This window comes from Eutrigla gurnardus, assembly GCF_963514095.1.
Source record: "Eutrigla gurnardus genome assembly, chromosome: 13".
Lineage (NCBI taxonomy): Eukaryota > Metazoa > Chordata > Actinopteri > Perciformes > Triglidae > Eutrigla > Eutrigla gurnardus.
Genome location: NC_139936.1, coordinates 21,732,389 through 21,758,997, shown reverse-complemented (window position 1 = coordinate 21,758,997; position 26,609 = coordinate 21,732,389). Strand labels below are relative to the sequence as shown.

At 41.0% G+C, this 26,609-nt stretch overlaps 3 protein-coding genes across 21 annotated transcripts in view; 2 read left to right on the top strand and 1 right to left on the bottom strand.

The window, feature by feature from the left end:
- camsap1b (calmodulin regulated spectrin-associated protein 1b) overlaps positions 1–7,940 on the top strand; it is a 28,810-nt gene extending 20,870 nt beyond the window's left edge. For all 3 annotated transcript variants that reach the window (XM_084024493.1, XM_084024494.1, XM_084024492.1), the window contains 9 exons: positions 23–108; positions 198–282; positions 743–3,035; positions 3,258–3,394; positions 3,477–3,694; positions 4,112–4,214; positions 4,504–4,616; positions 4,863–4,981; positions 5,702–7,940. In XM_084024493.1, coding sequence (XP_083880619.1) covers positions 23–108; positions 198–282; positions 743–3,035; positions 3,258–3,394; positions 3,477–3,694; positions 4,112–4,214; positions 4,504–4,616; positions 4,863–4,981; positions 5,702–5,998 — 3,451 coding nt within the window. In that variant the 3' untranslated portion in view covers positions 5,999–7,940. The remainder of the gene's footprint in view (positions 1–22; positions 109–197; positions 283–742; positions 3,036–3,257; positions 3,395–3,476; positions 3,695–4,111; positions 4,215–4,503; positions 4,617–4,862; positions 4,982–5,701) is intronic.
- A 619-nt stretch (positions 7,941–8,559) lies between these two features.
- LOC311022775 (uncharacterized protein) lies at positions 8,560–12,572 on the top strand. 3 transcript variants are annotated; one of them, XM_084024322.1, is made up of 6 exons: positions 8,560–8,650; positions 9,079–9,603; positions 9,670–9,861; positions 10,850–10,936; positions 11,009–11,074; positions 11,162–12,572. In XM_084024322.1, the coding sequence occupies exons 1-6, from the start codon at positions 8,575–8,577 to the stop codon at positions 12,457–12,459; spliced, it is 2,244 nt and encodes a 747-aa protein (XP_083880448.1). In that variant the 5' UTR covers positions 8,560–8,574; the 3' UTR covers positions 12,460–12,572. The 3 variants fall into 3 exon arrangements, with proteins under 3 accessions (XP_083880448.1, XP_083880449.1, XP_083880447.1); XM_084024323.1 differs by lacking the exon at positions 11,009–11,074; XM_084024321.1 differs by having other exon boundaries at positions 11,009–12,572.
- Positions 12,573–14,570: 1,998 nt separating this feature from the next.
- Positions 14,571–26,609, bottom strand: part of kcnt1b (potassium sodium-activated channel subfamily T member 1b) — a 69,045-nt gene continuing 57,006 nt past the window's right edge. For 5 of the 15 annotated variants that reach the window (XM_084024301.1, XM_084024308.1, XM_084024310.1 and 2 more), the window contains 10 exons: positions 26,311–26,422; positions 25,764–25,865; positions 25,151–25,234; positions 24,944–25,072; positions 23,925–23,945; positions 23,383–23,680; positions 18,632–18,694; positions 18,338–18,388; positions 15,701–15,785; positions 14,571–15,599 (listed from right to left, as the gene is read on the bottom strand). In XM_084024301.1, coding sequence (XP_083880427.1) covers positions 15,482–15,599; positions 15,701–15,785; positions 18,338–18,388; positions 18,632–18,694; positions 23,383–23,680; positions 23,925–23,945; positions 24,944–25,072; positions 25,151–25,234; positions 25,764–25,865; positions 26,311–26,422 — 1,063 coding nt within the window. In that variant the 3' untranslated portion in view covers positions 14,571–15,481. The remainder of the gene's footprint in view (positions 15,600–15,700; positions 15,786–18,337; positions 18,389–18,631; positions 18,695–23,382; positions 23,681–23,924; positions 23,946–24,943; positions 25,073–25,150; positions 25,235–25,763; positions 25,866–26,310; positions 26,423–26,609) is intronic. The other 10 variants (XM_084024314.1, XM_084024305.1, XM_084024307.1 and 7 more) reach the window with 5 other exon arrangements.

The window sequence follows — 26,609 nt, the reverse complement described above, 5'->3', positions numbered from 1 at the left end:
GTACATTTTTTGTATCTTTTAGTAAAGGGGGTCCAACCTTCAGTCCTTCCCACCCTCTCCTGCCCCTCCGACAGAGGCAACAAAAGCAGCAAGGAGAAGATGGTGCAGGTAAGGACAACAGTAGTAACACCAACAGAAGATAAAGGCAGCAGGTGTTTTTATATTTATTCATTACTTGTATGCGTGTTCCTGGTCAGGTCTCAGAAACCGCTCCAACTCCCTTACTCAAATGGATGGACAACCCAGAGGCTCTATTGTTGCATGGCCTGACAAGAGGCAGAGGTACCTGGAGCAGTTGGAATTAAAACCTGATGAGAAATGTTTTTACTTGTGTGTTTGCTTTGGAAGAACTATGACACCCTTTTAAAGCTCCGAGGACTTTGTTTGAAATCTGCTGATAAATATTTAAATTGCAATCGATGCAAATATTCTTAGGTTACAGGTTCACTCCATGTCTCTCTATCGTAGGATAACATTTCAAATTATTGACGGTTAACAATTTGGGATGTTTTAAATTACTTTTCATGATAGTTGTGACAGAAGTTATTCTGGAGCCTTGCTTTCAATTATAGCTCTAATAAAGAAAATCAGAATCAGCAGGTCAGAGATTTAAACATCTGAAACTAGTCAGGATCATTTACAATCAGTGTAGTTTGTAGGAAGTACACGTATTCTATGTATTTTAAGGTGTTTATCATGCTGCCTTTACAAATGAGCTTTTCCCCATGTTCTCTTTCTACAGGCCACTGTCCACACTGAGCCCCTACATGTTTCAATCGGCCGCAGACGGTGATGCAGACATTGCTTCTGGCGACAGTGTGAGTCTGGCTCGCTCCATCAGTAAGGACAGCCTGGCGTCCAACGTCATCCATGTCACACCCAAACACCAGACTTCTGTCCACCAGCATTCACAGGCTGCCCTGCATCGAGTCAACGGCCACAGCCTCCTGGGTAATGTCAACATGGAGAATGAGGAAGAGACTCTGGTGGCAGTTGCCAGGACTGACGGTCCCATCATCCCCACACGGGTTGACGGGACGAAAGCAACTGCCACGGTGGCACCCAAACTTTCCACTGAGTCCAAACCTGCCCCAGATAGCTTTTACTTAGAACCATTAATGCCTTCGTTGGTCAAAACAGCTAAAGAGAAGTCTGTTTGCCTAAACAAGCAGGAGGAGAGTGGTGAGGGGCCCCACTCTTCAGGAAGGGGCTCTCTACGCCGAGGAGATGGATCTACATCAGCTGTTCGTAGGAAAACTCCCTCCAGCTTGAACCAAACCTTTCATCTTGCTGGTGAGGAGGCAGACGTGTCAGAGGAGCCTCAACAGGCTCAGGCAGATTTCTGCCCCATCGTTACCAGCAGCGTGGACCCCTCGTCCAGAAATCCAGCCGGGGGTTTCTACCTTCATTCAGATTCTGAAGATCCAAAGTCAGGCCAGGGCCTGGATGCTGAGCTCGAAGATGTGAATGAAGAGGAAGAGGATCTGGATGAAGCTGTCACCACTCAAGACCCCAATAGGCCAACAAAAGCCTTTCATGAGGAAGATGAAGAAGAAGAATCGGCCAAACTCCAAGAGGACATGAATGTGAAAGAGCATGAGGACAAAGACATGAATGGTGGCAGCGGGCGCTCCAGCCCCTGTCTCAGCGGTCATTCCCAGGCCAGCAGCATGGCCAGTGGCAGCGTGCGTATGACTTCCTTTGCTGAGCGCAAAGCCCAGCAGAAGCGCTTCGGCAGCAACCATGACCTACACTCCAGTGCCTCCAGCTCCCAAAGAACCACCCCAGATGGATCAGAGAGCAGCGGGCCCCAGGCGTCCGCCTGGAGAATTAAAAGGGACCAGAGCCCTTCCTCCCCCATGGGAGGATGCATTCGTACAGGCGACGGTAGCGGTGGTTCTAATGTGCTGGCTTCTGAAATTGTCCAGCTCCGTATGCAGCTGGAGGAGAAGCGGCGTGCCATTGAGCACCAGAAGAAGAAGATGGAAGTGCTGTCGGCGAGGCAGAGGCAGAAGCTGGGAAAGGCAGCCTTCCTGAACATCGTAAAGAAAGGCACAGGCAGGAGTGACACGTTACCCAAACCGCTTAAAGCTGACATCTGTAAAGATGAGCTCAGCGGGGAGAAAGTACAATCAAGTAAAGATGACATGTGTGTTGAGGCCCTCCGAGGGGACAAAGTGGTGGCGGGAACCACTCCGCCAGGTGCCTTAGAAACGGAGAAGAAAGAAACCGGCGAAAGCTTCTATCTAGAGGAAGAATTGGACCTGAATGAGTGCAGCCGCTCCATTGATCTGTTGAATGATGCCATCGGCAGCATCCAGCAGCAGATGATGCAGCTGTCACAGCAACAGGAGATGTTGATGAAACAGAATGTACAGTCGCCCCCGAGTGCAACACCGCCTCCCCCTCTCACCAGCGACAAAAACAGTGACTCAAAGGGGAGGGCAGGCTTTCACTTTGTGGAGCACCTCTCCAGCACAGGCACCACTCCCACCAGGAAACCCCCCAAGCTGAGCTCAGGACGGACTCCCAGGTCCAAACCATCAGAGCTTAAGATAGCCAAGGAGCAGAGCCGGCAGCCCTCCAGGACCCTCACCCCCACCCACAGTGGGTCAGAGACATTACCACACCCAAGGCAGTTAGCTGGGGGCCGGTCCCCCAGGGCTGACCGCCCCGAAAGTCCCAGGAACCCCACAGCAGGAGAGGCCGTCGACAGGCCAGGCTCTGGCCATGCTCGGAGCGCCAACTTCCGCCTCCACGACGAGGCGAACATGCGTCTGCCGACCCGGGTGGACCTGAAGGCATTGGTCGCTCAGGAAGTTTCCTTTGACGAGTGTCTGTCCAGCACCCTGAGAGAGTCTGAACTCAATTCTTCAGACGGTTCAGGGAAAGAGAATATCCCATCAGACGAGGGGCAGCGCAACAAATCCCACCTGATCGAGGTCGATCTGTCAGAGCTGAAAGCCCCTGAAGGAGATGAGGACACGGAAGGAGGAGACGGAGAGCATAAGTCAGTCATGGGCTTCTTCTTCAAGGTAATGCCTTTGTATAAAATATGGATATATTTCTTAACTTACATAAATTAATCAACAATAATTTAGTATGTGGATATCAGAAATGTTGGCAAATTCATTCATATTTTATCATGCATTTATTTTGTGAAACCACATTCTAGAGATTTATCATTGATTATGTTTTATGATGACCGATGGTCTTTTATGTCGGCCATAAATGTCGTTTCATGTTTCATGTTGTAGGACGAGCAGAAGGCTGAGGATGAGCTTGCCAAGAAGAGAGCAGCGTTCTTGCTGAAGCAGCAGAAGAAAGCTGAGGACGCTCGACTTCGTAAACAACAGCTAGAATCAGAATCGGAGCAGAAACGAGACGAAGCGAGGTGACTTCCTTTACCATCATTAGCACAGGATTTTGATGTTATTCTCTCTAAAAATGCTCACACCGTTTGGTTTCAAAAACAGACGGAAGGCCGAGGAGGACCGCTTGCGTAAGGAAGAGGAAAAGACACGGAGGGAGCTGATAAAGCAGGAGTATCTGCGGAGGAAGCAGCAGGAGATGTTGGAGGAACAAGGCCATGTGAAGCCCAAAACCCCCAAACCCAAGCAGAAACACCGAGCCAAGTCTGTGTTCAGAGAGGAATCCTCCAGCGATAATACATCCAAGTGCTCTTCTTCCACACGTAAGACCGTTATATCATTTAAGACATTTAGCTGATATTCTTCTTCACGTCTCAGCAAAGCTAGCGCCGTTCGTTTTCTCCAACTGTGGCTGATTGCTAATAATACACTCCTATTGTAAATAATACCACAGCGTTGACTGAGATTAATTTCCAATGTCCTTTGATTAGGTAATGAGTCTCAGTCATAGGTTAGCTATGAAATAGAGTAAGGGTTGTTGAGGGTGTTATACTGGTGCTGTTGGGCCACCTCTTCTGAAATAAAGACTTCAACGCTAACATCATAAAAGTTCTGTATTTTCTATCCAACTGCGATGCGGTTGCATTAGTTTTGTCCTGTGGATGACGCCGTAGCTGTGTATTTAGCAGTTGTTTCTAAAGTGACAACATAATTGAAAGTGTCATCTGTATTTTACATAGCTGACAACCTGAGCACTGCTCAGTCGGGCTCTAGTCTGTCCCTGGCTTCTGCTGCAACCAACGAGGCCGACAGTGTCAACTCTGGAGGGGCCGGGTCTCAGCGGTACGTTGGTTACTTGTTCACTTTATTTATGTATTTTTATCTTTTTTTACTGGGGGGACACAATGTGCAAATCACAGTACAGAATTACAAGTGTTACCCCCTTTTTTAAAGGTATCACGAACAACTCTGTCTCTGCATTAAAGGGAAATAGAAGCTAATTCACATGTTAAATGTTTTCCAAAATAAGACATCATGTCATGCGGACACAGTCCGGTTGTTTTAAGATATGCTGTGTTGCTGGTGTTGTCTGCCTCGGTGTTCAGCCTGTACCTCCTCTCATGTCTTCCAGCTGTGACTCTGTGGAGTCGTTTCCAGGCACTCGTAACAACAGTCGGACTGCAGAAAGGGACTGGGACAACGGCTCCACGGCGTCTTCCATCACGTCCATGGCTGAATATACTGGTGACTTTATTGTGTTGTTTTTGACTTGTTAGTTTGGAAGCAGAGCAGTAGTGATCTTAGGTTGATCAGTGACCAACAGATCAATATGTCGGAACACAATCAACATGGGTATTCTATATCACTGTGTTGCTTGTCTTCATTTTTAGAACTCAATTAATGGATACTAGTTACCCACCAAAGTGACTGTTATTGTTACTGTGATTATTATTTCCATGTGTAACACGTCTGGGGTCTTTTATCCTTTAGGTCCCAAACTATTCAAGGAGCCCAGCGCCAAGTCGAATAAACCAATCATCCACAATGCAATCTCTCACTGCTGCCTGGCTGGCAAAGTCAACGAGCCTCAGAAGAACCAGATCCTAGAGGTCAGTGCTCTGCAAGACTCGTGATACGGTCGCTCAAAATAACTAAATAAAATGGGGGATTTAGCTTTAACTCGAAGGATGAAGCTAACAAATTAAGTTGAAAAGGAGATTAAAGCAGGTCATAATTCCACGCCTCATCGGTGCTGAGCTGGGGTCTGTTTCAACAGAACTCACAACAAGGAAAATAAGATCACGAGTAATAACCGACCGGATGTCCATTAAAAGTCTAATCTAGTAATCTCATTCTAGCTTCTCATTAGCATGAAATGCACAGAAAGGGAAAGCAATCTGACAAGACTGAAACAAACACCTTGTTTTCTGCTGTTACTGTGGCGTCTTCCTGACTGTAGCAGCTCTTCCCTCGACTTCTCACAGAATTTCATCTGAATCATTTTGTGGAGACACTCTTACACTGTCCCGTGTCTTACTTAATATTTTTTCTTTATACATTGTTTGAGTAGAAATAAGCATAATTCTAGGTTCCATGTCGTGTCATTATTCTATACATTTTCTTGGTGTTTGAATTTTTTGCCATAGTACAGTGATATTAAGACATGGTTGCTATAGCGACAGCACTATGCCAGACATGCGTCAACTTAATTATTTACTGCTGCTGGGATTTGGACCAGCAACTTTGCAACGACGCACCTGTTATATCCTTTTAATAGATAGTAATTGTTTCAATATTTCTGACTCGTGTTCAACCTCCGTCCCCACTAGGAGCTGGAGAAGTGCGAGTCCAACCACCTGATGATCCTGTTTCGTGACGGTGGCTGCCAGTTCCGGGCGCTCTACTCGTACTTCCCCGACACCGAAGAGATACTGAAGCTGACGGGAACGGGACCCAAGAGCATCAGCAAGAAGATGATCGACAAGCTGTACAAGTACAGCTCGGACCGAAAGCAGTTCACCGTCATCCCCGCCAAGACTGTGTCAGTCAGCGTGGACGCCCTGACCATCCACAACCACCTGTGGCAGGCCAAGAGAGGTGCTGTGCCAAAGAAAAGTGGGAAATAGCAGATGGTTGGATTTTAAACCCTCTATCATCCAAATCATCCCCATCTTGCTTCTTTCCTGATTAGACTGCATTGATGCCCACAGCCGAGCTCCCTCTATGCTCGGCCTGGAAAACTCCTCGGGAGAGGCCGCACTAATAGACATGTGGTCCTCTATCGGGCAGAAACGAGGGTAAAGGTGTGTGTGTGTGTGTGTGTCACAGGTGGTCCGAGGGTCTGGTGCTTGCAACAAAAAGAGGAATGCCGGCTGAATTTGCTTCTTCTTCTCCGTACGGTCTCAGTGCGGTCGGTTCCGGTTTCTGTCGGTCCGGCTGGGTTTTTCTACAGAGATCACGACTCAAGCATGTGGCATTTCTTTTCTCTCTGTCTCGCTCATATGTGGTGGATGTTCCCTTTTTACATGAAGTATTTATTAGTTCAGCACTGTCATGGTCGAGAGCAGCAGCAGCATTAAAAGTCCTTCCTTCTCTCTGGAAAAGCCTCCTCTTCGGACGAATCTGGACAAAAGGAGCGGACGTCGGGTCAATTCTTAAAGGGAAAATCCGAAGCAAGGGACCTTTGTGCAAGCCTTTGGGACTACCGGTCTGCTCTGCTGTCCCAACAACAAGACAACAATCTCTCCCCGCGTGGACTGTCGATTCCGTCAAACCAGGCTGGCATTGCCGATTTTGCCTCACCAGGGATCTCCAAAAAAAACCTGCTGCTCTGAACTGTTTTCTTCTTTTGTCACGGGGAGCTCCTCAGGTCTCCCTCAGACATCTGTTGGCCTTTCACGCATCGTGGTACTATCGTCTATTTATTCAACCGCTTTTAAACTAGACGCTGATCGTGTAGCACTGGATATGTATAGCAAAAAAAAAGTTAATGGTCATTTTAAATACTTTGATTTGTCAAAAACCCTTTACTGGAAAAAAGGGTGATGGATGAGTTTTAGTACAGAAATTATGCTTTTTTTTTTTTTTTTTTAATCTTTTTTTACTTTTTTTTTTTATGATTAAAGCAATGTGGTATAGAGTCTGAGCTGATGTTATGTGTTTTCATCATAACGGGAATTCTCTCTGATGTTTAGAGCTTAGTTGTGTTTTCTCTCTCCACCGGGCACTCTTGAATTGTCCCGTATAAAGGTGCACTCATGAACACTTGTCGACGGCTTCTTTCATGCAATGTAATCCCTCCTTCCCTCCCTGAGTGCTTTTGTCAGCCTGTCCCGTCTTTAACCACCGGAGGGCGCACACACACTCTTGTTGTGAAGGGTGTTTCCGTTTCCGCTCTGTGACCGCTTCGAATGACGCTATTTGATATATTCAGAAGGGGTTTCCGTGCGGGCGGGGCAGGGGACTGTGGTCCGGTTATGTACTAACATTAAAGAACATTCCTCCAAGGTGTTGAAAACACTGCCACATCGTCTCTCTCTTCTCTCTGTCTTTTAAAATGAAAAGAAATCAAAAGTGCATTTTTAGAAACCGTTCGTTGGCCTCGAGAACCACCACAAGTGTTGCACGAGCACTTTACTTTCTGTTTGTTGGGGAATTTGACCTTTTTAACGGGCATAAGAACTAATTGATAACACTGTTGTGCACTCGTAAACCTGTCCAAACTAAACCAAACACTACCGTTTAATACTGACATTTAAAGCTGGAGGGTCTCCACTGATATGATACTACTGCTGTCTCCAAAAACAACAGAATACTTGATTTCTCATTTGCTGCACATTGATTTGTTCTTGGTTGGAGGAGGTGGCGGATCCTTAATTGTATGCGAGTGTATTTTTATATTCACTAAAAGATTGTACTGGCATTTGGTCACCATTTGTTTTGTTACACTAGTGTAATTTTCATCCATGTTGATTTTATCTTTGACCCCATGCCATCTATTTATTTTTAAAATGGAAGCACTGAGACAATAAATTTTCAAGTGAATAAAAGTCACATTTTTCATTTTTATTCTTTTCTCATGACTTGATTTGTCCATTTGTGAGACTCCACTGTTTAATTTAATTTTGCTCGTTTTCAACACCACACAGATTTGTATTTATTTTTACACAACGGCTCACCCAGTATTTATTTTTCATGTTGCTTTCACACGCGGTATCATTTCACTGAAATGTTTGTTTTTCTTCCCATAATTGAGTTGGAACTTGTCAGACCAAAGAGGCAGAAATGTTCCGTCCAACATGACGCTGGGTTTCTAATTCAAGCAGTGAGCATCGTTGGGCCTCCCCTGGTGATAACGGCCTCACACTCTACCACCCAACTGGAACAGCGGCTTCAGCGCCTTAATGCCAGGGCTCATAACCATGGAGAACTCTGATCTACCATGGCAACAGTGTTTCTATTTCACACCTGCTAGTTCAGGTGATCACAAGACCCCCCCCCCCCCAAACTTGAAAAAACTTGTCCTGTCCAGGTAGCATCCAAACTGTAGACCTGCACCCAGAGTCGATCTGGTCGCTCACCATGAAGGGTAAGTGCACATACTTCCTACTACTGCTCATACAAACATGTAAATGATGAAATGCTGACTTCAAAGCTGATCTGGTTCCTCTGTGCGTCCACAGTTTTTGCTCTTCTCGTTTTGATGCTGATGAATGTGCCTTTGTGCCGTTCTTGTCGAGTAGCGGAGACTGTTTTGGTCTGTGTTGAGATACCACCAGGTGAGGTCTGGCAAGACATCTTGAGCTGACGTTAGCCTTTGTAATTAAATGTTTTATGATAACGCATATTTATAAAAAATAAAATCTCTTTCCTCAAAATCATTCTCAATGTTTGTTAACCCAAATGCCCTGTCAGTGTGAGGATCTCAACCTGGTAATGATGCTGTGTAAAGCAGGGTCAAATATAAACTGATGTTACACCAACTCGACCACTAGATGGCAGCATAAGCACATCTTTGAAATGGCTTGATAAGATAATGTAATAATTGCCACTAAATGCACATTTATGTAAGTACTGTATTATTGTACATCTGCCCTGTTAGTTTGTCCAATAGAATCTATGAAAGTGTAATTAAAAAGGCCGCTCAGCCAGAAAGCATGCATGAATGCTGCTGGTTTCATGTGCTGACTAACCACTGTGCTCTCAGCTTCCAGGCCCGGTTATTCAACTCTGTTCATGTTTGTGAAGGACGTCGGGGAGATCAACGCCACCGTGTTTCACAGTAACAACCTCTCCTCTATAACCAGTCTCAGTATCGAAGACGCCGGTGTCACAGGAATCGCTGAAGGGGCCTTCGGTTCTCTGCAGAACCTCACGAGTCTCAGTTTAAACCGGAACCTGCTGGTAGAGGTGAACCCACGCTGGTTGGCTCAGCCACACTTCCTCAAGGAGCTCAACGTCACAGAAAACCAAATAGAAGTTGTGAGCGAGTCGATGCTGAATGGTCTCAATAGTCTCACGAAGCTCAGGCTGAGTCACAACAGGATCAGAACAATCCATCCAAATAGTTTTCTCTCTCTCACCAACTTGTCTGTGTTGGACTTATCTGAGAACAGGATGACTCGGCTCTCACCTCAGGTCTTCGGCTCTCTCACGACCACCAGGATCCGACTAGATGGGAACCCCTGGACCTGTTCCTGTGGAGCTGAAGAGTTTGTTGAGCTCCTAAAAGGTTTGTGAAATGTACAGTATAGACAAATAAGTAACCGTAGAAACCTAAAGCTGCGTCTCTTCTCAGACCTACAAAGCAGATCTCTGCTAGACCGACAGATGGAGGTGACCTGTGAGAGTCCTCCATCTCTGAAGGATCAACCTGCGTGGAACGTGTCTGTGTGTGATTCCTCAGCTCAAACAAGACCACCGATAGTGACTCAAACCGTGCAGCCCAAACCCACCGATGACCTCACAGCGATCCCTGCAGCCACATCTGGTACGTCGCCTTTTTGTTGGGTAATTCAAACCATTACGATCAGGATATTTGTCTGGATAAAAGCACTTAGAATAAGTTAATAGGTGGTACATTTCTATTTGCAGGACAGAAAAATAGTCTGGTTTTAAAAAATTCAGAATGCAAAATTACATTTTTAATGTATATCCTTTATCCTGATGCAGGGAGACATTATGATCTATGATCATCTTATTAAGATTATTTGACTGTTTTCACTAAAAAATAATGTCCATGAAGAAAAGATGTCTTATCTGTGGCACAATAAAAACATTTCTTTCTTAACAAAATCTAACATTTGCAATTTCAAGAAAAAAGTTGTAAGAGGGAAAAAGAATCCCTTCTGGTCATATAATTCAGATATTACTGTTTAATTCATGGAAACTACATTGTATTTATTTATGTGGCCCTAAAACTAGAATATCAACATTTCATTTATGTTACATTTAGTTTAGTTAACATTTAGTTGATTAGTTAATTGTCTGTTACTCTAGCAGGATATTGCATATAGCACCTATACTAAAGTTAAATGTACTGAAAGGTAGGTCGTTTTTGCGGACAGCACCACCATGTGGTCATTTATAGACTCCTACATGCTCATGCATCATCCCATCAAATGTGTTTTTTATTCTGGATTCCTTCATTCAGGACAGATATCTTACTATAGCCTCTCCTCATTTCTGCCTGAGCAAATTGTTAACATTTTTATAATGTCCCATAGAAATATGTTTGTAATATTTCTCTTATATCAATTAAAAGATTATTCATATTAATATTGAATTAGTATTTTTGATTCTTGAAGAGCTTGACCATGAAAATAGTGTTTTCTTTAAAGATGATTATTATTCATCATGATGGTCTCTAACTATATGTATTTTCATGTAACCAGGAGCAGATTATAATATTGGTATTTCAATAACCCAGTCAGTAGAGTGTGTCGCCTCATTGATTTGACTGTTGCTTCCTTAAGCAGCTTATGTGACATCATCTCCATCAGTGACGGAGATTTCTGTCCTTCCTAAACCCTCTGAGCTGCCCACAACTCTGTCCACACCGACTGGTACGTCTGCTTCTTCTCCATGCTTCAACCTTTTAGATCATTTGTGCTTCACGTGTCCATTTTTCCTTCCAGAAGTGTGTGTGACATCACGGCCATCCTTGGATGCAAATATTGTCCTGATGCTCGTTGCTGTCATAGGTATGTTTATCTTTTCCTCTTTCTGTTCGATCCAATTGGAAAGTTTCACCAGACTCCAACTGAATTTCTCACATCTTGCTCCTGCAGTGGTTCTGTCTTTGCTCCTGGTCGCGGCGTGTTTCCTGGCGGTGCTGCGTAAGAGGAAACGCAACAGCAAAGCCGTGACGCCTGGTCATCCGGAAGGAAACGGGGATGAGTTGAAAGAAGACGGCAGGTCCAGTCGGTCTCCGTCTCCAGGAGGCTCTGAGAGCAGAGGAGACGATCCGTGGGACTCGGAGACGGGATGGAGGAGATCCTTTACTGGAGTCAGAGCCAAGTCTGCTCATGCTATTCTCTCTCTGTCTCCTCTTTGTGAACATGTGACTCTACAAACTGAGGCTCGGTCCAAAGATGCAGAAAACCAAGATGAAGAGAAGCAGAACCTGGGAGATGAAAGTCGAGTAGATGGAGGAGTTGAGACAAAAGCACCAAACACAGCCACAGGAGCCGATGTTAAACCAGCCCATGATAAACAGGCCGATGCTAAACCAGCCCATGATAAACAGGCCGATGCTTGGGGAAATCTAGTTTCTGTCAACAATGACATTGCACCTTATCTGAGCATCGGTACAAACCAGAAAAAACACCCCAGCCCCGATGGTGTGGATGGTATGGATGATATGGAACAGTCTGCCGGTGTTCCAGGTCAAAGATCACACAGAGGTAAAGTTATGGGGAGGATCTCCACCTGGCCCCCGACTGCAGTCCAGTGGCAGGCGAGATGTAAAGTGGATGAGGACGAAAGGGAGACCAGTGTCTTCACTGTTTGGACGCCGATGTTTCCAGGTGAGGTGGAGAACGTGTCCCGGTTTGACAAAGAGGACGATGGCATCAAGAAACATCAAGATTTAGGAACTGCTCCTTTAAACGTGGCTGAAGCCCACATGGAGTTGGGAGACACTCGGTCCTCAGAACCAGATGACCAGACCTCTTCTCTCAGCTCTGACAGCAGGCCAGAAGAGCAGCCCCAGGAGGAGGAGACGATCCGGGACCCTGTGTGGCGGACCCCACATCTGGATCAGGAAAAACCTGGTCCTAATCCAGACCTGAAATCTGCAGAAGATCCTGCACACAAGAACAGCAGCAGTAAGGCAGAAGAGAGAAGCGAAAGGCAGCGAGCTGCGACGAGCAGACGGAGGGCAGGAAACAGAAGCACGGGCCCAAAGGCGCCCTCTGGTGGCGGCTCGCCAGATGACGACACGCTGCCGTCTGGAGCCTTCATGGACCTGCTGCATGAAGTGGTGCAGAACAACGGCCGCTGGACCAGAGACAGGTGGAAGCAGGTACAGGCCAACAAGCAGAGGGGTCACGCAGAGGCAGCAAAGACGGTTAGAGAGGAGATTTAACTCTTTGCTCATTTCTACTTCATATTTACCATACAGTCGTCTTCATCTTATTATCCAACTCTCAGTTAGAAAGTTTCCCAAAATGTTGAACTATTCACCTAAGAAAATTCTTTGTTTTACCTGCTGCAGTTTAAATTGAATCGTGTCACTGTAATTGTAAATAAGGCTTTAATAACAACACTTTAATCAAATTAAATGACACATTATGTCCATATCCTTAAAGATGTCGTGTTACGATCTGAAATCAAATAAAAAGGCCTTTTCGTTCATAGTCTCCGGCTGCATGCAGCATTTATTTGTTCATATTTTATACATCGAAGGACACTCGCTCCTCATAAGAAATAGTACAAAATGGATCGACCCCTTTTTGACAACGACTTAAAAACAAAGTGGAGGTAAACGTAACACGTGGGCTTCTGATAACACCTGGACACAACATGCATGTTCCATTCATATAAATACACAGTATCAAATAATGGCTCCAACTTGCAAGCAGTTGACTTGATTATGGGTTTCTCTAGCCACAGGACGGCCCACTAAATGTACAAAATGTGTCATACTTGGCAAGCTTGTATATCAAAAACATGCTGTTTAGTGTTTACATGCCCCTTGTGGTATTTGTAAGTGTGGACAGTGGGAGATGCGGAGTGAGGACCAAGAAGGTGTTAAATGAATGGACCAGCACACCGGTCGGGTCTTCACGGCGCCACTCCTCGACTCCACTGCCCTGTAAACTGACACATCTGGGCCACCGAGCAACAGACATTTCAATGGGACTCTGCTAAATACGTCATGTTAAACAGAACAAAGCATATGCTTATTCCTCAAAAAACAAAACAACACAGATGTCAAGGAGAAAACGAAACCATCTGCGATTTCTTCATCAGCATTACCGTCACTTCATATTTCTTTAACGGATAAATAAACATCAAAAGTCTTCAAATGAATGAAAAGGATGAACTGTGCGTCACAGGAATGGCTGAATACTGTCCGCCGTACAGATTCAGATTAAAGGGTCATGCTGCTGCTCTGCTCGTCCCCCGCAGAGCTTAGTGCAAAAATACTTCAAGTCCTCTTTCACTTCCATCACACAGAAGAGACCGCAACAAAGGAACAAAAACCATACAAAGTCACTCTTTACAACCATTAAAGGAGGAGAACTCAAGATCAAATACTGCACACCGACGCTGCCGCACACACAAGGTGCGGCCTGTAAGTTTGGAGAGGGAGCACTTTGTTTTTAGAAACAGGTTACAGGATAGAAATCAACGTGACGCGTCCGTCGCCGTCTGTGCAAAACGATTCTGCTACCGGTGTAACTGCAACTCGTTGAATGGTTCTGAAACTATGAATGAGTTTTTACCATCAGCTTCAAACGGGTAAAAAGAGTAAATCAGAGAGAACACCAGAGCCTGACTGAAACTGGGAGTTTTGGATATGATAAGGAAATGTCAGCCTGTATTCTTAGTCTATATTTCTCGTTCAACAGTTTTAGGCTTCTTCACGTTCTTGCTGAGAGTTAGATGAGAGGATTGATAATGTCTGCTAGCCAGTAGACCGTTAGCTTAGCATAAACACTGGAAGCAGGGGGAAACGGTTAGCCTGGCTTGCAACTCAGCAAGCAGCTCACCAGTAAAACAACAACATATTATACAGAATAAATCAACAAGAGGTCCTGCTAGCTGTTTCCCCCTGCTTCCATTAGCTTAGCCTTTATGCTAAGCTAGCCGCTAACAAGGCTAGCTTTGTGTTTACCATACAGATATGAGAGCGGCGTGAAACTTCTCATCTAACTCTCTGCAAAATGGCAAATACGTTTATTCCAAGATTTCAAACGATTCCTTTAAATGTTCTTATGAAGGAGTTTTGTTGTTGACACGTTTATGTATTCAAATGTAAAATGACTCATACGTACACATCTTTGTCACAACTGTAAATAGAGGCTATAAAAACAACACAAATCAAACATAAATATGCCGAAGTTCAACTAAGAAAAATAAATAAATGAAGTAGAACGTGTTGGTGGGCAAATTTTAAATTTGCACAGTAAATACATATTTGGTTTTCTTCGTTGATGGGCTAAAATCAGCTGATAATATCGGCCCGGACAGTAAGTCGGGCAGGCTCTAAAATAAAAAACAAAACAACACTGATATCACAAAATGGATGTAAAATCATTTGAAATATACTCACAAAGCAATACAGTAAACAAAAGAATGGCAAATACTATATAGCAGACGGTACTTTGGATGCTTAAAATGGAGAAATAAATTAACAATATTCTTTCTTTATCAGTAACCCCAACAAATGGAAGAAAACAGTGTCCAAAACAACACAAGGAGAGAAATGCTGACCATACCACTGTGGCTGATAAAAGTGCCACGTCACTGTGTTTATTCACATCCGACAGCTAGACGTGAAAAAGTTTGTGCTCACACAGAAAATGGAAATCCTGTCTGATTAGAAACACCAAAACTGACATTTTGTAATGAATGAAGAAAAGTGCACATGGACTGTAATGTCACGGTGAACTGTTAAAGTCATAGCATGTTCCTGTAGGCTTACAGCTAGGATGTGGCGGAGGGTGCAGTTGCCCCGGATCGGGTTGTTTGCGTGTTTAGGCAGGAACAGGCGTAGAGGAGGTCGGCCCGCGAGGGCAACTTCACCCCTGAGTGAAATGATCTGATTTCCTGTACAGTGTGTGCACCGAACCCTCCTGTACACTCGTCTTCTCTCCCAGCATCCCTCAGATCTCGGCCCTTTGGTTGGAAGGAGGGGGCCGGTTAGGGGGACGTGTGCGAGGGGGGGTCGTGGCTGATGACGAGGCACTCTTCATGCATCCTCCTGTAGCAGCTCAGTGGGGAAACGGCACGTCTCTCAGGGCCATCTTTAAAAGTGATTCCATTCTGAGAGACGAACATTCAGGACAGCCTGCTCTCGCCTTCAGCGGTGCGAGGCGAACGCGCTCCGCCGGCCCGGCCTTCCAAGTTAAGGTGTCAGGGTGTCGACGACGGAGGCTGCCTCAGAGGTGAGTCTCGTCTCTCGTCTCAAAGTCCTGCCGGCTCCTGGTGCCGCGGGGCGTCTGGCCCGTCTGCGAGTCCTCTGGCATGTGAGCCAGCGGGTCGGACCGGATTATGTACCTGGAAGGGCAAAGGTCAACATCGGACAGCAGAAGTTACCGGCACAGTCGCAACCTAAAAGCAGACGGGACGCGGCTAAAGAGAAAAGGTGTGGTCCTTACACGATGTCGTTGAGCTCCAGCATGGTGTCAGGAGGAGGGTTGATGAGGACGTAGGACAGCGTGTTCTGGTGGTCGTTCATCTCGTCTGGAAAAACAGAGGGGAGATCTTCAGCGCTGCTCTGGAGCCCTCCCTCGTCCTCCTCCATGATAAATACATCTCTAACCCTGAACATATGACACGCCCTCGTTTTCAACCTTTCACTGACCACAACGCATTCCTCGTCTGGCTGTTCATCGAAGAGATCCTTGTTGCAACTGTTATTTACAATTTAACGAGTTAACGAGTTAGCCGTTTTTAATGGGGAGTAAATGGCTGATATAACAATTCAATTTCGCAGTTCATTCAATTGGTATTTTGACTTTTTTTAAGTGTGCGAGAATATGCAGACTACGAGATTATTTTCAATAGTTACCAAGAACACTGAGCGGGACATTTTGCGGTTACAAATAAAAATGTGTTTCTAAATTACGTAAAATGTTTCTGTACTGCACTTTCTTGTTACCTATAAGCCAGCATGAAGACCAAATTGATTTATTTTGGTGTTACACAATATTTAATTCATTTCATTATCAAGTAATTCAAACAAATTTAATCTAATTTGATTAAATAATTCGATTTGTTTTCATTTATCTTATATAAAATGAACTGATGAATCACTAAATTAATTGTAAAACGCTTTCAGCCTCCTATAAACACCTGTATATTGTCTCGGCATTATATAAACATTAACAGTTGCAACAATATTCTTTTATTGCTTCCACGATAAAGATAAGATGTGTAACCATGGGGTTTGGCATTCTGCAGGTCTTATATTTGATCAAGAATCAATAAGAGCAAACTGACTGACATGAACTCGCCTGATGAGTCACATTACTGTGTGTGGTTGTCTCTGTGTGTGTGTGGTTGTCTCTGTGTGTGAGTGTGTGTGTGGTTGTCTCTGTGTGTGGTTGTCTCTGTGTGTGTGGTTGTCTGTCTGGCGGCGGCTCCTACTTGCGTTACGTGATGGACGGAGGAAGGGAAAGGAGGGTACATGTGTCTCCATGACAACCCACCTGCTGGTGGCCCTTTATAAAGCCAGGCGGGGTGGAAGAGAGAGAAGGGCTAACCGTTACTGACAGGCCACTCTGTGGAACAAGGGGAGGCCCATGCTGCCTGCTGACTTACAGCACCTCATGCGCAGCTTCTGAACGGAGCCAACATGCAGACGACGTCCGCGGCCACGCCACAAATCCATCTCCATCACATTCTTTTTTTTTTTTTTATCCTGCGCATTCCACACTGGACCAAGGCGGCAGGTTGCCATGCCAACGGACGACACTCAGCCCCAAAAAATCCCACTCAGAGGGACATGTGACACATCCACAGACACAGAGAGAGAGAGAGAGAGACATGCTCCAGCATCCGTCAGACTGGACCAAACGCAGAACGACTTCAACCAGAGGGAGTGAAGCAGGACGCATTGGGAGTGTGAGAGTGGAAGAGTTACGCTCATTCTGTAAAGCTGTTAGACAGTGTTATCGTAGCCCACCCAGCGTATTAGATATGGATTATACCATGGTCACAGAAAAGACATTCATCTCGTCTTTTATGAGAAAGGAAACATTATAGGCCAGTGAGGTTTTTATTATTATTGTTATGACTCTGCAGTCCAGGATGATCAACCGTTTCTTTGATGAACCATAATTAAACTATGAATCTAATACAATGCAATTCCTTGGACTCCAGTCGTCTTCCAAATGTGTTCATTTGAATATTTAATGTTAGAAAATAAATCATATTTAATATGCTGGGTTCTATTCAACATTGGCTATGCTTTCAGAATCATAAGTCAGAAAATACAACCTTAATTCATTTATTTTGGTCTCGTTTAAGTTTGATCAAGGATGCATTCATGCGGCTAGCACTTGGGCCTGTAGACGTCGCTGCTCTCTCGCTCCCTCTCTAGAGTGCACATTTGAAGTTAAACCACTGGAGGTCAGCAAAAACAAGACTTTAAGCTGATTTAGGTTCTTCAAATTCAAGCTGACATCAGCAAATCCAGTGTGCTGGACTATAGAGCCATCAACAGTGTCTTCATGACGGGTTAAATACTCTAAATCAGTGCACTTTAAACTGCAGGTAACAATACTTGTTAAGTCTAGGTAGTAAAACAGGCCAAAGCATGCTTTAAACTAACAAACTTTAATTTAAACGCTGCTTCTCTTTTCCTCTGTGGTCGAGTGGCCATGTTATAAGTGTGGGAATACACTTGGAGGTGTCCAGATATATGGCAATAGAGAAAATACTCTATCAAGACACCTCTCATACACGTTTCTTTATGCATCATAATAACTACGTCTCTGCACCTTCCATCCACAGACATAATGCGTTCCGCTCCACCCTGTAAGCCATACTCTGATGCCCTGCAGTACTCTAGCCAACTGGGACGTCACCTCACGGGAACACATTGCAGAACAGACCAGAGAAAGAGATAGTAGAGCGAGATAGTGAGAGATTGGCTGTTGATCTACCACTTGTTCTGGCAGAAAACAAACACACACACAGACACACACACACACACACACACAGACACACACACACACGCGCACACACACACTCATGCAGTAAAGTTGCAGTACTGTGATCATCCAGCTAACCTGACGGCCTGGTCCCCTCTGTATACGGGTGCTCTGAAATGTCCTGCAACTCTAAGCAACGCATTCACTGTTAACTTCAATATCCTAATTTGTTCATTTAGAATTAACATCAAAGAAAATAGGGGGGAAAAAAGATCTAAAAATTAAATAAAAAAGATATATCTAGCTCTGTGGGTTAATTCAGTGATCTGATCTACAATGGATGCTGGTGAAAGGACAAACTCCTTTCTCCACAAGATGGAACGCAACCACTCACATTGTTGTAAATACGTTATAAAGAGCACACAAAATTACCTTGCAAATATCCTAGATTTACTCGATTCATGACATCGCTCGCAGTGAGATTAGAAACATCCTCTACAAGCCAAAGGAGGGAAGACAGAAGAGTCAGAGAGAGGAACAGAGGAGGGGAGGAAAACAAGGAAAAGAAAAAAATCAGGCAGGCAGCGAATGCATTTGCAGTTTCAAAAATAACTTTTTTTCCCCAAAAGGTGAGAGCGATGCAAAGAAGCCATGCAATGGTGTGTGCACAGAATCACTTCCAAATGATCCACATGTTATGACCCTGTGGCAGTAATCCTCACTGACATTCATGGTTCATAAGGTGATCTTGAGCTTTTGGGGTTCTTCCTGAAAAGTATTCAATTGACATGTTATATAATATTTAGCAAGTGCAACACATCTGGAGCATGATTCTGCTTTTGTTTTGAAGCGTGAAGCTGGGAGGAGAGAAGAACTCAAGAAAAACAAAAAAGCTACAGAAGTGAGCAGATAAGAGTGCAGGCAATTGCAGTCTGAGATCAAATGCAATTGAGACGAGGTCTGGTGCTCCTGCAGCTCCATGCATGACCTGTTCACATCCGCATGGTGGTATGATGGTGACTGAAGTGGCGTTTATGTGTGATGACATGTTCGATGAGTGTGGAACTGATGTGAGAACATAAGGTTTGATGGAAGATAATGAAGATGTGGTGCGATGTTAATGATCTACTATCAAGACCAACAGGTATTAATAGGTACTGAGATGAAATAAAATGACTGGAGGCACGAGTTGAATATTTTAAACACAGCTGCACTCACGGCTGAAACAATAATTGGTTGACAGTGGGCGGAGCAAAAGAATCACCTGAACACCATGCTGTTCTATCAAGGAAACTGTAGATCGATTTGAATGTGTTGTTTCTCAGGCACAGGCCAGATTGGAGCTGAAGCTAAGCTACGAGTAGTTTTGGCCCTGTTTGTGTCAATTAATGCAACATAATATCACAGATAGACAGTAAACAATATGAGACTACAGCTGCTAACCAGACTTGTTTTTTTGTTTTTAAATTGCATTTTTACTGTTTTAATGATCATTTTTTTCGACATGCTATATTGTGACTTTATTATGATTATTTTTACATGCTACTTTTGTATGAATTCATAGTATAGCATGACTTTTTTATGCATGTTAAACTATGACCTTTTTACACATGCTGTACTATAACTTTTTTATTACTTTCTTTTTAGACAGCCTATACTATGACTTTTCATGTCATTTTTATATAATATACTATACTATGACTTTTTACTATGACTTTTTGTCATTTTTATATAATGTAATATACTATGACTTTTTATGTAATTTTTATATAACATGCTATACTATGACTTTTTATGTAATTTTTATATATCATACTATACTATGACTTTTTACTATGACTTTTTACTATGACTTTTTAGGCATTTTTATATAACATAATATACTATGACTTTTTATGTCATTTTTATATAACATGCTATACTATGACTTTTTATGTCATTTTTATATATCATACTATACTATGACTTTTTACTATGACTTTTTACTATGACTTTTTATGTCATTTTTATATAACATGCTATACTATGACTTTTTATGTCATTTTTATATAACATACTATACTATGACTTTTTACTATGACTTTTGTCATTTTTATATAACATAATATACTATGACTTTTTACTATGACTTTTTGTCATTTTTATATAACGTAATATACTATGACTTTTTATGTCATTTTTATATAACATGCTATAATATGACTTTTTGTCATTTTTATATAACATAATATACTATGACTTTTTATGTCATTTTTATATAACATACTATACTATGACTTTTTACTATGACTTTTTGTCATTTTTATATAACGTAATATACTATGACTTTTTATGTCATTTTTATATAACATGCTATAATATGACTTTTTGTCATTTTTATATAACATAATATACTATGACTTTTTATGTCATTTTTATATAACATACTATACTATGACTTTTTACTATGACTTTTTTGTCATTTTTATATAACATAATATACTATAACTTTTTATGTCATTTTTATATAACATACTATACTATGACTTTTTATGTCATTTTTATATAACATGCTATACTATGACTTTTTATGTCATTTTTATATATCATACTATACTATGACTTTTTACTATGACTTTTTATGTCATTTTTATATAACATGCTATACTATGACTTTTTATGTCATTTTTATATAACATACTATACTATGACTTTTTACTATGACTTTTGTCATTTTTATATAACATAATATACTATGACTTTTTATGTCATTTTTATATAACATACTATACTATGACTTTTTACTATGACTTTTTGTCATTTTTATATAACGTAATATACTATGACTTTTTATGTCATTTTTATATAACATGCTATAATATGACTTTTTATGTCATTTTTATATATCATACTATACTATGACTTTTTATGTCATTTTTATATAACATACATACTATGACTTTTTACTATGACTTTTTGTCATTTTTATATAACATAATATACTATGACTTTTTATGTCATTTTTATATAACATACTATACTATGACTTTTTACTATGACTTTTTGTCATTTTTATATAACGTAATATACTATGACTTTTTATGTCATTTTTATATAACATGCTATAATATGACTTTTTATGTCATTTTTATATAACATGCTATACTATGACTTTTTATGTCATTTTTATATAACATACATACTATGACTTTTTACTATGACTTTTTGTCATTTTTATATAACATAATATACTATAACTTTTTGTCATTTTTATATAACATACTATACTATGACTTTTTATGTCATTTTTATATAACATGCTATACTATGACTTTTTATGTCATTTTTATATATCATACTATACTATGACTTTTTACTATGACTTTTTACTATGACTTTTTAGGCATTTTTATATAACATAATATACTATGACTTTTTATGTCATTTTTATATAACATGCTATACTATGACTTTTTATGTCATTTTTATGTAACATACTATACTATGACTTTTTACTATGACTTTTGTCATTTTTATATAACGTAATATACTATAACTTTTTATGTCATTTTTATATAACATAATATACTATGACTTTTTATGTCATTTTTATATAACATGCTATACTATGACTTTTTATGTCATTTTTATATATCATACTATACTATGACTTTTTACTATGACTTTTTACTATGACTTTTTAGGCATTTTTATATAACATAATATACTATGACTTTTTATGTCATTTTTATATAACATGCTATAATATGACTTTTTATGTCATTTTTATATATCATACTATACTATGACTTTTTATGTCATTTTTATATAACATACATACTATGACTTTTTACTATGACTTTTTGTCATTTTTATATAACATAATATACTATGACTTTTTATGTCATTTTTATATAACATACTATACTATGACTTTTTACTATGACTTTTTGTCATTTTTATATAACGTAATATACTATGACTTTTTATGTCATTTTTATATAACATACTATACTATGACTTTTTACTATGACTTTTTGTCATTTTTATATAACATAATATACTATAACTTTTTATGTCATTTTTATATAACATACTATTCTATGACTTTTTATGTCATTTTTATGTAACATACTATACTATGACTTTTTAAAGGCATTTTCATATAACATAATATACTATGACTTTTTATGTCATTTTTATATATCATACTATACTATGACTTTTTATGTCATTTTTATATAACATACATACTATGACTTTTTACTATGACTTTTTGTCATTTTTATATAACATAATATACTATAACTTTTTATGTCATTTTTATATAACATACTATACTATGACTTTTTATGTCATTTTTATGTAACATACTATACTATGACTTTTTAAAGGCATTTTCATATAACATAATATACTATGTCTTTTTATGTCATTTTCATATAACATACTATACTATGACTTTTTTATAATATACGGTACTATTACTTTTTATATTATTATTTATAAAATACTATACTATGACTTTCCATGGCATTTTTTATAACAATATATTTCATGGCATTTTTTTTATAACATACTATACTATGACTTTGTACTGTATTTTTTATAGCATACTATACAATTACTTTCTCAGTGGTATTTTTAATAGCATACCTACGACTTTTTAAACAACATATTTTATAACATAATACACCATTCATTTTCATGGCATTTTTAAATACATGCTTTACTATGAATTTTTATGGATTTTTTTATAAAATACTATAACATTAATTTAAAATGTTTTTAACAAATACAGTATATTGTGCAACAAAATTAAAATCTGTGTCTGACACGTATATGACATGTTGATCAGCTAAAGGCGATGGTGTCACAAAATCTCCTCACCCCAATGTTGAGATTCTTAGGCTCTACCCTCTGAGGTTAACTCAACCAATTACATCATTTCTGCCTCCTGCTGCTGTGGCCTTAAAGAAATGTTTGACTACAATTTGCAAAAAATATTACATTTTATATTATTTTAGGCACATTACCACTTACAATGGTGAAGTAACTATAATTTAAATTTAAAAAAGTTAATAACCAACATAATTGTATACATTAAGTAATTTACAGTAAATTATTGCATTAGTTCACTTCCACATAAAGTAAAGACTGCTCATCACTCCTCTACATCTCAGGCCATCAGCCGGCCCACTCACCATATCCCACAGTGGGCAGGCCCAGGTGCTTCATGCGATTCTTGACCAGCTCAGACAGCTCCTGACGCTCCGAGCGTCGGTACAGGTTGAGTCTCTGCTGCGAGATACGCTCTGCTCTGCTGGACGGTTTGGTGCTCTTCCTGCTCAGCCGCCGTGCCCACTGCATGCTCTTCTTCCTCAGCAGCGGGTGCTCCGATTGGTCGCTGGTGGTGGAGTTTCTGTGAGCCGTTTTCTCCTTCCAGGACCCTCCCCGCTCACGATGCTCCTCGCCCTGCTGCATATTGATGGACACCTGAGACTGGGAAAGCAGAGTGGCAGTGTTAATTCTGGATACTACGTGTGAATGGGTAAAAGTGGGCTTGACTGGGCTTTTGTTCATTTTTTTAAGAAATACCTCACAATAAAAGCATGTGATGGTTATGAGCTTTACATTGATAAAAGCATGAAAATTCCAGTGTGTTTTTTTCACCATTGTTTGCTTTTAGCAAAAAGGTGACTAAAATTCCAAATTAAAAAAAACATTTGGATCATTAGGATCTTACCTGTGTGAAACTGTCTTTGCACTGAAATAAGAGATGGACAAACAGACATCCAAACAAAAAGAGATGCAATGAAAGATGGGGGCATCCAAAGCAAACAAAACCATCCAAAGGCTCAAATGTCAGCACATGAAATAATAAATATGGTGTATTTTTTAATTGTATTAAAATGGAGGGGAAATAACACTAGCTCATAGTAGGGAAGTAGAGGTGCTGCACCCCCCCCCCCCCCACCACCACCACCACGGGGTTTTACGGTGATAAATATAGCTTCTAAAACAGACTGAGGCGGTGGCAGCCAAAACTGAAACATTCAGGTGTAGATATGTTGAAAACTGATGTCTATTGTTGCAAACTTATTTTCTAAGTTTATTTTGTAATGTTTGCTGATGATATTGTTATGAAGACTATGCTTGTTAATAAAGATGATTAAAGTTTCTGGCTGACATCAGGATACTCTGATTTAAATATTGCATGAATGTGATACTAATAATATCACATATACTGTATGCTTGGCCTTTCCTGAATACCATTTTTGGACTTTCAGTGAGAAATGTTTGAAGCTGTAAAGCCTTGTGCAAAGTTGGGCTCATTATCAGACTTCAAGATTTTCCTTTTTATCGAAAAGAAAATGGCTACAAAATGTGCAGTGATAAAAATTGAAAATGAAATTACAGCGGTGGCCCATGACTCTAATTTACTCATATGAAGGTCAATAAACAAATGAATAAACGGACCATTAAACAAATGGAAGACAGAAATGTACAAGGGAACAAACAAGGACAGACAAAAAGGAGCAAAACATTACAAGTAGCTAGTTAGGAAGGTTAAAAAACAAAAACAGGAAGAGAAAATGCAAAGCAAGGAAGGACATCATAACATTCTTTAGAAAACATTAAGGCTAGAAAGAAGAAGTAATGGAGAGAACACAAAATGAGGGCATGAGCAGCAGTAGTGCCTCAGCTAAAGCCAAACCAGGAGCGAGGTCTCAGACATTAAGCATCTGATCAGACTGGACTTGCCTCTGAAGTTGAGAACATGTGCGACTCGGTGCGGTAGATGCCTATGGGGATCTCAGCGCTGGAAGAACAAAGCTTCTGGAAGAGTCTGCCATAAGTCCTGATCCACAGGTCCTCCTCTGTGATCTTCATCTGAGGACGGAGAATGACAATCAAGGAGACACAAGGGCAGGCTAACGAATGCTTGTGGGTCTGAACATTCCTACTCACAGCACAAAGGTAGCCAGACCCGGGCGTGGTGTCCAGACCAAGAAGAAGCCTTGCAATAGCGATCATATAGTCCTTAACAAATGACTGGGGAAACAGAGAGAATGACTACAGGAACTCCAGTAAACAAGGTGGTGGAGCAATAAGGATTAAACATTAAAAAAAAAAAAAACATTAAATGCTCCTACATGGTTTCATTACATAAATATGTGTTCCTCAATGCAGGCTCGGAAATACTCTCTTTCCGCCAAAGCATTTCCCTTTTACTTGGCGAGGTATTTGTCATTTAAATATCAGATGTGGTTAAAAACAAATATGCTCATTGCACCTATATTTTCAATCTAATAATTCACAATTTAATTTGTCAATTAAATGGGTCTGTAAAAACGACTTTTATGAAACATGAGCGTGAATGGTCTTTTAGAGGCTTTTCATCTGGGACCTTACCTCTTGCTGTCATCAAATATCCTTATGAGACAAACCTTTCAGCTTATCCTTAAACTTGAAATGTAACTTAACACATGAAATGTGTGCAGGACATATCCCCACATTTATCTTGATATATTTCATCATGAACCCCGAGCTCGACCCCTAAAGTCAGTCTGTGGCGTCCCACCTGGTAAAGCAGCGTGTCCAGCATGCTGATACTGAACACCCTGCCTGCAGCAAACGGCAGCCGGAACATGAAGGCCAAGTTGGAGCCTTTATCACGCTCGATCTGAAGAGAGAAACGGAACCGAGCAACCCGATATGAAAATCTCACGCATTGGAAAATCACTTAGATTGTGCAGCATAATACGTCCTGTTCCCTTTTGGGGACTCTGAAGTAGCTTTTTTTTTTTAATTATAATTGTATAAACAGATCAGTTTCACCCCGATCCTTCTGAAGAACGCCGGGGAGAGACACATGATATTTTTACCACTTTATATGCAAAACATAATAATCAACATTTAAATTTTACAATGTATTTGCATATTCAAGAGTTCCCTTAAATCCTCAAGACTAATTTTAAACACCAGCGCTACAGAATATTTTCTATAATCCAGCTCTGACGGTCGAATGAGAACATGGATGGACCACAGTTTCACACTTTCAGACAGAAAAGAAAAGAAAGGTCAAAGCCAGGGAGTCGTAACGTGGTCCACCCTCGTCAACAGCTCACCTTCTCCAGTTTGGAGAGAGCGAGGGAGTAGCAGTCCTTGGCTCTGAACTGCATGAACCTCATGTTGGATGGATGCGTGAGCTCAGTGATGATGCTGAGGCTGGGGAACAACCTGAGCCACGAGGAGATTTAAGAGAAAAGGATGTTAGTGGAGAGAAGAATGGATGGGCTGAGGGGAAGAGCCTGTGTGCCACTGATTGATGCTTTTAATTTCGGTTGTTAAATAGAAGAGAACTTTTGGCAACTGCAGTTTGTCTTTTAGAGGAACTCGTTCAGCATCCTGGCAAACCTCGAGAAAC

Bases quoted from the DNA above. Each gene is read 5' to 3' on its own strand.
- LOC311022775 (XM_084024321.1), top strand. From the start codon at position 8,575: ATGCTGATGAATGTGCCTTTGTGCCGTTCTTGTCGAGTAGCGGAGACT. The intron at 9,604-9,669 runs GTTTGTGAAATG...GTCTCTTCTCAG, and splicing joins GTTTGTTGAGCTCCTAAAAG to ACCTACAAAGCAGATCTCTG. The intron at 10,937-11,008 runs GTACGTCTGCTT...TTTTCCTTCCAG, and splicing joins AACTCTGTCCACACCGACTG to AAGTGTGTGTGACATCACGG.